The following is a 14,520-nucleotide window of genomic DNA, read 5'->3' as shown; positions in this document are numbered from 1 at the left end:
CGTCCTCCCACGTGGGGAGAGGGGAGGCCGGCCGGCCAATGGGGGCGCCGCGCATTGAGCGGGGGGCCAATCGCCGCCCGGAACGTGCCTGGCTCCCCGGGACCCAGTGGCAGGGCGCGATTGGTGGAGCCCCGACCCTGAAAGGCCAATGGGAGCGCGGCACCTCAGTGGATTCCAGGTCCGACGCCCTCAAGTCAAACACTGGGGCTGAGTGCGCGTCTCTCTTATTGCGGGAGGCTGGGGACAGACCCGGGCAGAGTCTGCAAGCGAGAGAGAGACAGGCGGAGGTGGCAGCAGCGTCCAGTGCACTGCGCATTGAATACTGTGCGTTGTGCACTCACTGCAGGTACCAGGCCGGCCGACTGGGCACCCCACTAGTGCTAGCGCGGCTGTGCATCACCCTCCCCAGACAGTGCGGGTCGGAAGAAGGGGACCTCCATTCGAGACGCTGTAAATCACACACTCGCAAAATAAATAAAAAAAACAAAACCTGCCATGAAGGTAAAGAAGGCGTTTTTGCTTCTGGCGTTGCTGGGCTTGGCCCATCTCGCCCTGCTGGCCAGCTGCGAGGAAAGCGGTAAGTTGTACTCGTCTGCCTTTTTATTCCACTCGTTAAACGTGCATTGAATTTCAGATTTCATTTAGTTTTTCCCCCCACCGTTGTTCGTTGCTGTCGTTAGACCCGTCCCGGAATGCCAGTGGATGATTGCGCGCAGGGAATTTTCTCTTGTGACGCCTGAGTCGATTAGAAGCGAAATGACCCAGCGAGCGGTCTCCCATCGGTTATATTTTTCGTCCACAACGCGTGATTTTCTTTGGGTGAGAAAGACCGGGCTTGGTAACAATTCAGTGTGGATGAAAAGGCATGCAGTTCCTACAGGATTTAGAAGTGACGAACCACGTTTGTTTGTTTGTTTGTTTTTTAGTTTAATGTTTACACGACGCGTATCTTTGAAACCCTGTTTTCTATCTTCCGGACCATTAATGATTGGTTATCAATTAAAACGTGAGCTGGCCGGCGGTGCTCACGTCTAGCCCTACCTGCAGTACCGTAGTGGCGAGGAGAGGACCGCATAAAAATACGACACCGGGGCTTCTGGTGCCGAGGGCTGTGTTGAACTTGGGTTTTAATGACTTCTGTACAGTTAGTTACAGCAGCAACGATGTCGATGATGATATTGTTTCTTGAGTGTTTGTATTTCCGGCAGCTGGTATACAGTCGGTACGCCGTGTTGATTCTGTTTGTCTTGAGAGCTGTTGTCCCCTGGATGAAACAGTCTTCAGGTCCTGTGTGAGAAGGATACGCGACCTTTTTCTTAACAGTGGTTTGTAGCAGACCGTCGAGAAGATAAGACTTGGCTACAGGTGTCGCTTAGTGGTACCGCCCCCCCCCCAGCAAGGTCTCTCTGTCCTCGGCTCTCTGTTGACTTTTGATCTTGCAGGTAAACGCGGAAAAGGAAAACGTGTGTTGCCCTCGTCGGCGTTAGAATTGATTACGCGTTCTTTAAATATTCCGCCTATAGAAATTAAAAATGTTTTGTTGGTGTTTTTTCCGTTGGTGTGTGTAATGTCACACAAATGGGGATGCGATTTGTAAAAAAATAAACGCAAGATAGCGGTACCCGTGCGATGCAAAACGCGGGGTTAAATAGCTTCCCTGTGTGGACTGTGGGTCTAGAGTCTGCTTGTCCTGTGAACGGATGGAAGATATTTTTCGGTACTCTTGCTTTTTGCCACTTAAGTCATACAGCACTGTTTCACAGATGATGCTGGAGACGTGAGTGAGGATGATGGCGAGGATGATGATGATGACGACGACGACGATGATGATGATGGCACCGAGGTCAAAGAAGAAAACGGCGTACTGATTCTGAAAGACTCCAATTTCGACTCCTTTATCGCGGACAAGGACACGGTGCTGGTGGAGTTCTATGCTCCCTGGTGAGTTCCCAGCTCCCTGTTATCCGTGGGCAGAGCTCGGTCGGGAAAGGGCGTCTGAAGTCCAGTCCCGGGAAAGACCACCGGAGGGTGGTCCGAGTGGCCACTTGAGTGAATTGATTGAACCAACTTCGTAAGAGACATGAAACCTGGAAGCGGATGGGGCTTGGCTTTGAGCACCCCTGATGTTGACGGCCTCCGCGCTAGAACATTATTTTGTACTTTCAGATTGAAGGAAGCTGTGACTTGTTTTTCTCCTTCCTACTTTTCCCTTCCCGGATACTGCCGGCTTGTCCCTCTAATCTTTGCGTGCCGGTCGTTTTTCCCGTGACGCGCCTGCGTTGCCCAGCCTGTTCGGGAGTGTCCCGGTCAGCTCCTGGCCCCGGCCTGCCCAGACGCGCCGCTGCAGGCGGGTGTCGAACGCTGAAACCGGCCGGTCGCGGGTCTCGTTTCTGTGTCGTGGCTGAAAGCGGAAGTAGATCAGCTGCGCTCCTCGGGTTTCCTGTAGCACCCAGAGGTTGACTCTCCTGTGACTCCACCTCGCCGCTCTCCAGGTGCGGGCACTGCAAGCAGTTCGCTCCCGAGTACGAGAAGATCGCGGAGACTCTGAAGGAGCACGACCCCCCGATCCCAGTGGCCAAGGTGGACGCTACGGCCGAGAGTGGCCTGGGCTCCAGGTTCGAGGTCAGTGGATACCCCACCATCAAAATCCTGAAGAGGGGCCAGCCGGTGGACTATGACGGGGAGCGAACGGAGCAAGGTTAGTGCCCGAGGGAGGTGTGCTGTCTCTGCCCTGAGCTTTGGATGGGTTAGTGGGGGTGCTTTCAGACGGTGAGGTTGTAATTGGGCGTTCCACTGCTAGGAAAGCGCACGAGGCGAGTTCGAGTTCACGGGGCCATGCTGCGCATCTTTAAATCCCAGAAGTGGTTTTGCAGTCCGTTGTCCAGATTTGCTTCTGGACAGCGAGTTGCCTTTGATTGGCGGTCTTCCCCAAGTGCGGTGACGATCCCCGCCTCTTCCGCGCAGCTATCGTATCCCGAGTGAAGGAAGTGGCCCGGCCGGACTGGACCCCGCCCCCAGAAGCCACGCTAGTCCTGACGAAGGACAACTTTGACAACGTGGTTAACGAAGCCGACATCATTCTGGTGGAGTTCTACGCGCCCTGGTGAGTGCCCTTTATCGCCTGGTGAGGCGGTTGTGACGCCCCAAGTATTGTGCGCGGTGCCGAGAGATTCTCTCGTTATTTCCTTCATCTTAATTCTGTAAACTCATATTTTTTTTTGAAACTCGGCCTCCGGCACTGCCTGTACGCTCACTAACCCCGATTAGAAATCTGCAGGGGGCAGTGGGGGGGGTGGCCTGCGTGCTGGGCTTTGTTTCCTGCCTTCACGGGCGAAGTTGGCGGCGCGCCTCTGTCCGCTTGTCTGTTCCGCTGCGCCGTCGTCCGGCCTCGCTCTCGCCTCGCGGTGAATCGCCCGGCTGCTCTCCCCCTCGCCCAGGTGCGGCCACTGCAAGCGCCTCGCGCCGGAGTACGAGAAGGCGGCCAAGGAGCTGAGCGCGCGGACCCCGCCCGTCCCGCTGGCCAAGGTGGACGCCACGGCGGAGGCCGAGCTGGCGACGAGGTTCGACGTCTCCGGCTACCCGACGCTCAAGATCTTCCGGAAGGGCAAGGCCTTCGAGTACAATGGGCCGCGGGAGAAGTACGGTGAGTCTGGAGCGCTCCTCTCCCGCCGGGATCGAGTACGTCTGGACGCGGCTCTGGTCTCGGGAGTATCTTCTTCAACGCTTCATCTTGAATGAATGGGATTGGCCTCTTTTTATATATATATTTTGTACAGCACTGCCTCCAAATTGCTCGCTGGGCTTTGTCCCGCAACAGGCCATCAGTGAGAGTCTGGGCTTCAACGTGACGCGGACGCGATTCGGAAAGCCTGCGCAGCGGTCTCCGGGCAGCCGGTGGATAATTCCAGCGCGTGTCGTCTGCTCTCTACCCAGGCATCGTCGATTATATGATCGAGCAGGCGGGGCCTCCCTCAAAGCAGGTCCAGGCGCTCAAGCAGGTCCAGGAATCCGTCAAAGACGGAGACGACGTCTTCATCATCGGAGTCTTCGCTAGCGATGAGGATGCTGCGTACGAGATTTATCAAGAAGCATGTAAGTGTAGCACTTAGACCGATGTGTAGTGTCCTCCAGTAAATCCTGTCCATCTTTTATATATGGAACAATCCTGTTGCATTTTATAAGTCGATTTAGCCTTAAGTGGTGGTGGTGGGGTCTACAAGTTTCAACATACGGCTGCTGATAGTGGAGTAACTTCAGCTTTTGAGCTGTTTTGAGGGGTGTATTTCAGTGTTGCACTGTTTAAAAGAGGTTTTATGCTCCCAGACCTGATCGCATCTTGCAGACCATCGGTGGCGCTGGATAAAGCTCTCCTGGCATGGCTATGCTCCACAAGGGCAATTATTCACACAGGCTAATGCTCCTCATGCATTGTGCATAAAGAAGAAAGGAAAAACATTCAGCCCATTTTGGCTCAGTAGCTAACTGATCCTGGGATCCCCTCAAGCCATTTCGTGAAGGCAGTTGAGGTCCTGGCTTTGAGAAGTCTGGGTAGTTTGTTTTCCCACAAACCTCTTTATTTTTCCTGTTTTTTTCATGCTTGTCATTGGGGATCTAAGCTCTCTTGTATCAGTACCTTAATCTCTAGCAGCAGTTTTTTTTTCTACTGCCGAGCAGAATTGAATGGTTTTGTTGATGAGGATTTACTCTGTTCTTGCAAGTTGAACTCGAATGAAGGTTGAAACTTCCAAGATGACTCGGGGGAATTAAGAGTTCTTGCGATCCGCACAGCAGCATGTGCAACAGCTGTTTCTCCTTGTGCCCTGTAGGCAACAACTTGAGAGACGACTACAAATTCCACCACACGTTCAGCGATGAAATCGCCAAGTTTCTCAAAGCTTCTCCTGGACAAGTGATCATGATGCAACCCGAAAAGTTCCAGTCTAAATATGAACCAAAATCCAGTACATTCCAAATCAAAGTAAGTGGCAACGTTTGACCAAGACCTGGTCATGCTTAAACTCCTGGTAATATCGCCTCCTCTTTGCGTGCTTTCTCCCCCAGCTCAGGCTTTGGTTCGAGGTCTGAAGTCTTTGTTCCCTGTGCTCTAGGATTCTACTACAGCCTCCGAGGTGAAGGACTTCTTTACCCAGCATGCCCTTCCGTTGGTTGGCCACCGGAAACAAAGCAACGACGCAAAGCGCTATACGAAACGGCCCCTGGTTGTGGTCTACTACGGCGTTGACTTCAGCTTCGACTACAGAGTCGGTGGGTTTGGTTTTCTTTAATGGGTCACGCCGGAGTGTCGGTGTGATGAGCTCACGCACGGCGGGTGTTGTTAGTTTTCCGGATTGGGCATTCGGACTTCTTCTTCTTTTTACCCATCTCCGCCTCCCGCTCGCGGTCTGGGATATGAACCCTTCCTTCCTTCCTTCCAGCCACCCAGTTCTGGAGGAGCAAGGTGCTGGAGGTGGCGCAGGACTTCCCCGAGTACACGTTCGCCATCGCCGACGAGGAGGACTACGCCGAGGAGCTGAAGGCGCTGGGCCTGGCCGAGAGCGGCGAGGAGGTGAACGCCGGGATCCTGGGGGAGGGAGGCAAGAAGTACGCCATGGAGCCCGAGGAGTTCGACTCGGACGCACTGAGGGAGTTCGTCACGGCCTTCAAGAAAGGTGAGGCCTTCAGCCTCGTGCCTGTAGGCATGTGGCGGCCTAGGGGTTGTCGAAATGCACTGGGCTCGGTCCGGCCGCCAGCTCGGGCGGCGGTTCTGTGGTCGTGTGTTCGTGTCCCGCTCTCCGGCTCGGAGCTGGGGCAGGCTGAGACTCTGCACCCCGTGGTGTGTGTGTGTGGGGGGGTTAAGTACTAGACGCTGGTGCCGGCGCAGTATTTTTTGAGGCATGGACTCGGTTTCTGTGTGATGTAATGGCACAGAGCTGTAGCGTCTAGAACTTGTTTTCTGAGGCGAGTTAGGTGGCCTTTCCTGTCAGTGGGATACACGCTGCTGGAGAGCAGGAACATTTACGTAGAGCTCTAACGTACCGAACTGAGGGAGCGCGAGTTGTTTCAGGGCGTACGTTGGGCACATGTAAGCCCGGCGTCTGGCATACCGCAGGAAGCAAATGCACAAACCCTGCTTGCAGCTGTTCCTTTCGGAGGCGTGGTGCTGCCACAGCAGGTCTGAGCCACCTGGACACAGACGGTGCACGTGGCACTTCGGGTCTCGGAGACTCTAGTCAAACAATGTGCAGAGAGGCTGGTTTTCCTGTCAACGGCACTGCAGCTGTGCAGGGGTTTCATTAGAGGTCTTGGTTTCCTGCAGTCCTGGTCTCCTTTGATGACAGGCATCCGACCGTAAGGAATCGGTCAGTGTGCTTAGTGTTGAAAAATGTTTTAAATGACTGAACATCCAACGTTCTTTGCAAACAAGACGCCTATTAGATTTTTTCTGTTCAGTAAAGGATTTGCATTGATTATCTGTATAAATCCGCTGTGAAGACTGGGGATACAAATGCGTATGTAACTTTCATGCGCAGATGAAGTAAAAGCTGATCATATCGGTTCCACCTGGAGTAACTATACAAGTTATTGCCGTTGAACAAATCGGAAGGAACCTCTGTGCCTAAAAAGGTTAAATTGATTGCAAAGGCATTTAAATAGTTTTTTTTTGAGAACCAAGAGATGGAGGTGTTTCCAGTGTTAGTGGGCAGTCGATGATAATACAGAATTGTTTAGTTTTCCTCCCTCCTGCTCTCAAACAATAAAGCTCAGGTTACCCTTGTCTGGAGCTCCAGATGTTGGTACTGGGTCCATGTTGTTGGCCTTCCCGAATCCCGGTCCTGAAGTGACCGGCGTGTCCGCTGACCTCATTCCAGCTGTGCTCTCGGGTACTTCGCCGGTCGGCCGCCTGTTCTAGAGCAGGAGCTGCACGGCGCGGAAGGGAAGAGTGGCTCCGTTTTGCTCTCTGGTGTTTGTGACCTCTTGACCCCTAAGGTAGCTTCGGTAAAAGACCGGGCATAAACGGTGTCTCGGGCCGTTTCTTTCGGGGACAAGCTTTTGGAGGAAGACCGAGACCTGAACGTTTTTCCCCTTCTCCCGCAGGCAAACTGAAGCCGATCATCAAGTCCCAGCCCGTGCCGAAGAACAACAAGGGGCCGGTGAAGACGGTGGTCGGCAAGACCTTCGAGGAGATCGTCCTGGACCCCAAGAAGGACGTCCTCATCGAGTTCTACGCCCCCTGGTGCGGCCACTGCAAGAAGCTGGAGCCCGAGTACCTGGAGCTGGGCAAGAAGTACAAGAACGAGAAGGGCCTGGTCATCGCCAAGATGGACGCCACGGCCAACGACGTGCTGCACGAGAGCTACAAAGCCGAGGGGTTCCCCACGATCTATTTCGCTCCCAGCGGCGACAAGCAGCACCCCATAAAGTTTGAGGACGGAAAGAGAGACTTGGAAGGCCTCAGCAAGTTCCTGGAGCAGCATGCCACGAAATTATCACAGAAGAGGGATGAGCTTTAATGCCTTTGAAAGCCACGGGACTTGCGAGGAGATCCAAGTATTAATGCAGTAGAAGGAGCAGCTTGGTGGGTTGAAGACTGTAAACTCTTTCCAGTGCGTGTTCATGTTTAAGAGCCGGATGTCTGTAACGGCGGTAATTAGTGTCTTCGTCAAGAGATTTCACTTTTCCAAAGTTTGCACTGTTTACCAGCTGAGTTTATTTTGTTACAAAAATCTTTTTAAATAAAAGATTGTAAAAACTGAGTTTTTTTTTTGGGGGGTTTGGCCTGGGGTGGGAGTGGTGTAGATCTCCAGAAAGGAAACTGATGCTTTTGACAGGTGGAGGAGAAAGTGGAGTTTCTGGATCCAGCATTGCTTTGAATAAAACTTCAGCTTGCCAGAAGAAATCCAGCTGCATCTTGTTGACCAACAAGGTGTTTATTACTTCTTGGAGGGTGCACAAAAGCTAAATTTTATTAGGATTGACAATAAGTGAATATATTGCCATATATAGTACTCATAATGTCAAACTTCCAAATGCAGTAGCAGATCCTTAATGAAATGGAAGGTAGTTGCTCACTAAGGAGATGCAGGGATTTTTCCTTAGTGTATCTGGAATGGGCTTAAAGCCACATTTGTAAACCTGCGTTAGCAATAAATGATCTGTGCTTCTTAAAACGCAGGGTAATCTCATTCAAATACTTGTGTAAAAGGTCTGAATGACATATGGGGAAAAAGTTACTGTACATTGTATTTCTCTTAAACTACATCTGCTAGATGTAGTTCAGGTGGGTAGCTGCGTCAGCATGCGTAGGCTGCAAAGGAACAAGTAATAGGTTTATTCCATGCTGAAAAAAAACAAGAAAGAGAACACAACGTTTCGGCCGTGGAGCCTTCTTCAGGTTGACACACCTGACACACCTGAAGAAGGCTCCACGGCCGAAACGTTGTGTTCTCTTTCTTGTTTTTTTTCAGCATGGAATAAACCTGTTACTTGTTCATCTGCTAGATGTTATCAGCTAATTACAGATGGTGTGGGTATCAAACTTTTTTAGATGTCATTAACGTATGGATCCATAAATTAGTGTGCAGTAGGGAGTCAGGCATTAACCTGACTGTGGGCATTAAAGATCCCAGGGCATGTTTAAAAGAAAAAAAAGTCCTGGCTGAATTCCACGGTGGGCAGACAGCATCTCCTGCAATTCACTCTGAATTCAAATGGTGACGTTTCTCGTTTCTTCACCATTTCACTGCTGGAGCGGGAAAGGCTTTCGTGTTCCGCCTTGACGCCGAACAACTCGCACATCGGAGCATGTGGAGGTACGGAACGGCAACGGTTAAAAAAAAAAAACTGATACGGAGTTCAAAAGGCCAGTCGAGAGCAGCAGTGGGAGTTGGAGGGAGAAAGAGCAGGGATTTCTGTAACTGACTGAAACAATCAATTGTGAATTCCCTCTGCCTTCGGACCGACCGTGGGTTAACTGGGGCACCCTTTAATATATACCTCTTATATGTAAAGCTCTCCAGGGATATGGGAGGGAAAAAAAAGCAAGTCTAAAAACACAAAATCACAAAACATAAAACTGCTTACATTATTGACTTGTATAGCTGAGCTGCTAAACTCTCAAAGTCTAAGATCGTGAAAGCTGTGAGCCGAGCTCTTTCACTTTGCTCATGCCGGGAAGTGCACGCCGGGAACGGGGTATATTAACAAGCCGGAAATGAGGTGTCCAGCCGGGGCTGAGTTTTAGGAGTGCGGTGAGGACCATGTGTCCGTTTTTAGTTTTCTTTAAAAAAAAAAGTGGTCAAAACCGACTCCGATGTAGCCGGAGAGATACGTGTAGCTGATTGTAAATGCCTCTAAGAGTAAACTTTTTTCCCCTTTACCATGACTAATGTTTGTATAGCTTTGTTGCAGCAAAGTAGGTCGACTGAGAACCCCTTTTGTTTTTTTTTAAATAAGTTTTTATTTAAACACCAGAAACACAAAAAAAGGAGACAGGAAATAGACACTTCACAGCCAGAGGATTTCACAGTTGTAAAACCCAAAAATTATTCAATTTCCATTGTATGTCTTGCCTTTTGATTCTTTAAATTTCTAAAGGAATTCAACTCTAACAGCATGGATAGAGGGAGCAGTATTAGACCATTTACATTTATGGATAAAATATTTAGCCAAAATAATTAACAGATTAACAATAAACACATTCTTTATCCAAATCAGATCCAACAAAATATTAAATAATATCAAAATCTTTCAATTTAACATTTACCTTAAAATCTTGAACAATAACATTTTGCAGATCTACCCAAAACAGTTCTGTTTATATGCAGTAAACAAATGTAGTAACAAAGAATCCGTCTCATTACTACAAAGTACACATAAGTCATCTTGTTCATGTTTAATTCTAGGAAGTACAACTTTTGTTTGGCGTTTACTGGGACCGTACTTGTGAAGGATATCACGGTACCATCCTCAGAGAGACTGGATCGAGAAATGCAGTTTAAAACGAACGGGTGCGATTGTGAAATGACACGGGGGATTCTACTTTAAAACGACTGCCCAGAAAAGCATGGTATTGTCATTTGTTGACAGGAGGAGGCGGGTGGGGAAGCACTTTTTTTTTACAAAAAATTAGCAAAAGACCAGTCAAATTGCGTAGTGGGCGGGAAAGGGAAACAAACGAGGAGTTAAGTTAACTGACTGTGAGAAATATCAATTGCGATAACCCACTACAATCGGACCAGTCAACTACACCATCCGCTTGTATTCCTAAATAAACCCCAAATGCTAAGTATTCGTTCGATCTAGGGCTATACTTCAGACTGTATTAAAAACATCATGGCACTAAGAATCACTTAATTTATCCTACAGATAGATGTAGTGCTCAGTGCAAGCGAAGATAAAAATGATAGCGCTACACACCGAAGACAAAGCTCGTTTTTGTCCCCCCATCCGTAAGCCTCGTACTGAAGCATCACGGGATATGCAAATCGTACGCAACTGTATTACAGGCACACGCGGCCGCGCAACTAGACAACTCGAGACCAGCAGAAGAGAAGACGGACGATTATTGGGGGGAAGTCAATGACAAATTAGCCCGTCCAAATCGCATTGTGCACAGATGACCTCCCTCCTCCAGCATTTGTGCATAAAACCATTGCACTCGATAATGAACCAATCCATCAACCGGCTGCATTTTTCCAAAATGAGACAATTTATTGTGAAAATAAAAAGTAACAAATCATAATAAATAATGAAGATGTTATTAACGTTATTACTTTTGCTTTGATCTCCACACCTTTCAGTCCTACTTTTTCTGTACATATAATCGCAAAGCGAGCTGCCAGTTTTACAGCTGCAATACCGAGACCTGACCGCTGGGGGGAGAGAACGGTTTGAAAAAAAATAATTTCAGCGCCGATGAGGACAAAATACTGTTAAAAATGAAATTAGTTTATTTTTTTCCGTGCTACTGCGTGATTTACCCCGCAACTGAAAAATCCATGCAAAACAAGGAAATACTTTTCATACTCGTTCCAGCATTTTTTTTTATATTACGCTCAATGCACACGTGTTAGCCATTCAGAAATGAATGCAATATTATACAGAAAGTCACGCTTTAAACGATAGCAACATGTGCTGTAAATAACGGATCACGCCAATTACATTTCTGAACATTCCTTGAAAATGGAAGACATTTTAATGAAAAGTTAAATTCGGTACCCAAAGTGAGAGAGTATGTGAACGTACCATCTTTTTATTTTGTGAACGCAATCGTTTCAGCACAGCATTGCAGCCCGAGCTGCCTTTGATCAAGTAAGTGCAAGACACCAATTAGCTTAAAAGCACGTGTTCTGCACAGACCTTTGCAATCGACGTAACAATTGTAATTTTTTTTCCATGTATAAAGAATTTACAAATACAAGTACAACTCAAGGAGCAATTGTAATTGACCAATCAGGAGCGCGGAGAGTGACCAAGGGCAGCAGCAGGTACCTGAACTGTCGTGATCACGGTATCGTTATCCTGTAACACATCTCAGGCAATTAATCGTCTTTACTGGGAGGTTATCTGTTCTGCATTAAACAAAAAAAAAACACGATTAAACGCAACACGAGCTAAGACATCTCCACGACCGCCGCCTTCCACGCGGAGAGACTTCAAAGCGGCTCGGCGGGCGGCCCACGCGTGGCGTGGCGTGGAAAAAATTCACATGTGACGCACTGCGAGGCGTTCCGGGTTCTAGCAGCGGTGAAACACGAGGAGAGAGCAGGACGCGCACACCCCGTCAATGAGGAATGAAATGCTAAGGGTCATTAATAACCCTTTTCCCTCCCTCTCCTGTACTCCCTAGGCGGTGCTCCGCAGCGTGGGTGTCTTACGACACGTAAGAGACAGAATATCAAAATAGATACAGCAAATAGGCACTTCACAGCAAGAGGAATTCACGACGCTAAGGGCTGAAGCAGTTGCAAAGTCTGGGAGCAGGTCCTGAAGATGATGAGGAAGACTACAGCTCGTCCGTCTGGGAGAAGAGGCCCGTGCGGGAGAGCTTCGTGAAGTGGGAAAGCTGTCGCGCCGGGACAGTCCCACTCCCTCGCCCTGTGGCGGTACGAGTAGTCGGTGGCGGTGGATGGCCACGACGCCTCTCTGTGCCTTGTCTTGCCCTTCGCTGTCCACAGAGCATTGCAGCAGTATAGTGTCCCATCACACTGTACTGGGGCATCAGGACCCACGCAAACCGCAGGGTGAGAGCGCCCCCCGCTGGCCCCACTCACACCTCTTCCAGCAGCAGCTGGGGGTCTCCCGTCCGGGTACCGGCCAGGCTCACACCTGCTGGGCTCCAGGGGCCTGCCAGCAGGGAGCTGTAGTAAGATAGCAGCAGAAAATTAGCGATTTCATTGTGGATGATAATTAGACTTTACTCGGTATTTGTTCCGGTGGCATATTTCAAATAGATTCAAATCTAAAAATATCTTTGCACAGTTTTGATCACGGGTAGATATTTATTTCGACTCTAGAGTAGTTTTGGGAGGGTGGGGGGGATCTATCAGCTGTTCATTTCCATTAAATTTGAAGATTTTCTCTGGTTTCGAGAGGAAACCCAGTCCACCCCGAAGGGAGTTAGCGAGCTGTTCCCTCGTGCTTTTTTTTTTTTTTCCTCCGTGGGTCTCCATGGGCAGACATTCCCTCTGCTGTCTCCTTCCTTGTATCTCATACGCGCACGGCTCCGCCGACCCGGCAAGTCCGGTCTGGCCGGTGTCCCCCGTCCGGCCCGCCAAGCCCCATTCAAAGGAGAAGGCGGGGGAGGGCCGACCGCCAGCCGGCCAATCACGGCGCGAGTGGCCCGCGGCCGGAGACCAATGCCAGGAGAGGGAGGGATCCGGTGAGACCCTGTCAGCCAATCGGAGAGCAGCTGAGCTCGATTTCAGGCAGGCGTGGGAGAGGGCGACTTTGTAGCGTGTTGTCAGACAGCTCCGGCAAATCACAGGGCGCGGAGTCTTGGCGAGACTGTAGAAACAACTACCCCTTTCTCACATAGAGTAATATAACCCCTACCCTTCAATATGGCAAAAGATAATAACTGTTGTGAGCCCGGACTTGCCTTGAGAGGCACTCCATCCAAACATCGACACTTGTCGTTTTCCGATGGCATGACAATGACATGTTTGAACCTACCATCTCTCTGTGCGCCGGTATGGATCTTAAAGTACCCTAAAATTAACTCATTAAATTAAATTAATTTAAAAAATGAAAGAAGAACACGCGATTCACAGAACGTCTCTGCCCCTGCTCTGTAAAGTCACTCAGGCGGGGCTTGAAGTCTCGTACTTGTTCAGTCGAAATACCTCAGGTCCCTCGGCGATGAAGAGCTCTTTCTGCACATGGCGGTGTCTAACGATGGTTAAAGAACGTGACTTCGAGGAGTTCAAATCTGAAATCCGGGAATGGGAGTCAAAAATGATGAAAACAGACCTCGGTAACGTCGTGACGTAGCGAGGCAGCCTGTCGGCACAGGACAAAAAGAAGAAAATATTTGCTTTGTTTTCACTTTTAAAAAAAAGTCAAATTTAGAGGTCAAGAGCTCAGTATTGGTAGGAAAGTGGTAATTTGTTCGGATACAAACGCCTCCCACTAAGGTAGAAAAATGATTATGTGAGAACAAACCTTTAGACCACTCCAATTGAGACAGTTGCAGGACATCCACCGCTATGTGTATTTGTGCAAGCTGACTGAATATTTATTTCCAAACTTATGTCGTATATCTACTTCATTTAATGTATTTTTGAGATAGAGTAGTGTTGATGACAACTGAGCTGTTTGATCTACTATTTCAAATCGTCTCTAATTCACGGGTAAAAGTCCAGAAGAGGTGTGAGTTGTCTCTACATGCTGTGTACAGGAAGGGCAGAAAGCAGTTTCTCATAATTATTGAGCCCGATCAGTTTGGATATTTAAATTATATTTAGGCTAATATTCATTAGAGCCTACTGGATGGGGTGATCCTCAGACCGTGAAAAGTGCGTTCAACTGTTTTTCACGAGTTTCCTTTGATTAAACTAGTGTCTTCAAGAGGGATTTTACAGCAGGTAAGATACTAATTAAAGCGAGAAAATAATGCGCCGGGGACAGAATATAAACAAAGACCTTTCATTTTGTGAAGTATAATTCCATTCTTTTTTCCCCTCAACCTGCTTTAAAGTAGTCCTTTGGATATTGATTCCAGTGACAAAGGTTAATGCACAACAATCATTAGAAAACGACTATCTTCTGTCAAAACACTCTACTATTCCGGTACTATAACTGAAGGACATTTAAAAAAAAAAAAGGTCCGTGCTTTCCAGTGAATAAAATAAAGCGACACGTATCTATGTAAGTGACATTATAAGTTATTTCGTCAACAGGCGTCAGCTCTGCATAACTACAGGGCTGAGGCGGATATAGTTATAGCTCCACATCTCAAGAGGTGTAGTCACACAACTTTTTATTAGGAACAAGTAATAGGTTTATTCCATGCTGAAAAAA

General features: G+C 48.7%; 1 protein-coding gene across 1 annotated transcript; it reads left to right on the top strand.

The window, feature by feature from the left end:
• The first annotated feature begins 203 nt into the window (after positions 1–203).
• Positions 204–7,754, top strand: pdia4 (protein disulfide isomerase family A, member 4). Its single transcript, XM_006634477.3, has 10 exons — positions 204–577; positions 1,764–1,941; positions 2,493–2,698; positions 2,965–3,103; positions 3,438–3,643; positions 3,934–4,092; positions 4,827–4,978; positions 5,109–5,265; positions 5,436–5,669; positions 7,096–7,754. Exons 1-10 carry the CDS (start codon positions 496–498, stop codon positions 7,509–7,511), a joined length of 1,929 nt encoding a protein of 642 aa, XP_006634540.2. The 5' UTR covers positions 204–495; the 3' UTR covers positions 7,512–7,754.
• Positions 7,755–14,520: the final 6,766 nt, after the last annotated feature.

The sequence above is a fragment of the Lepisosteus oculatus genome, chromosome 6, assembly GCF_040954835.1.
Source record: "Lepisosteus oculatus isolate fLepOcu1 chromosome 6, fLepOcu1.hap2, whole genome shotgun sequence".
Taxonomy (NCBI): Eukaryota; Metazoa; Chordata; class Actinopteri; order Semionotiformes; family Lepisosteidae; genus Lepisosteus; species Lepisosteus oculatus.
This window is presented reverse-complemented; position numbering and strand designations above follow the sequence as displayed.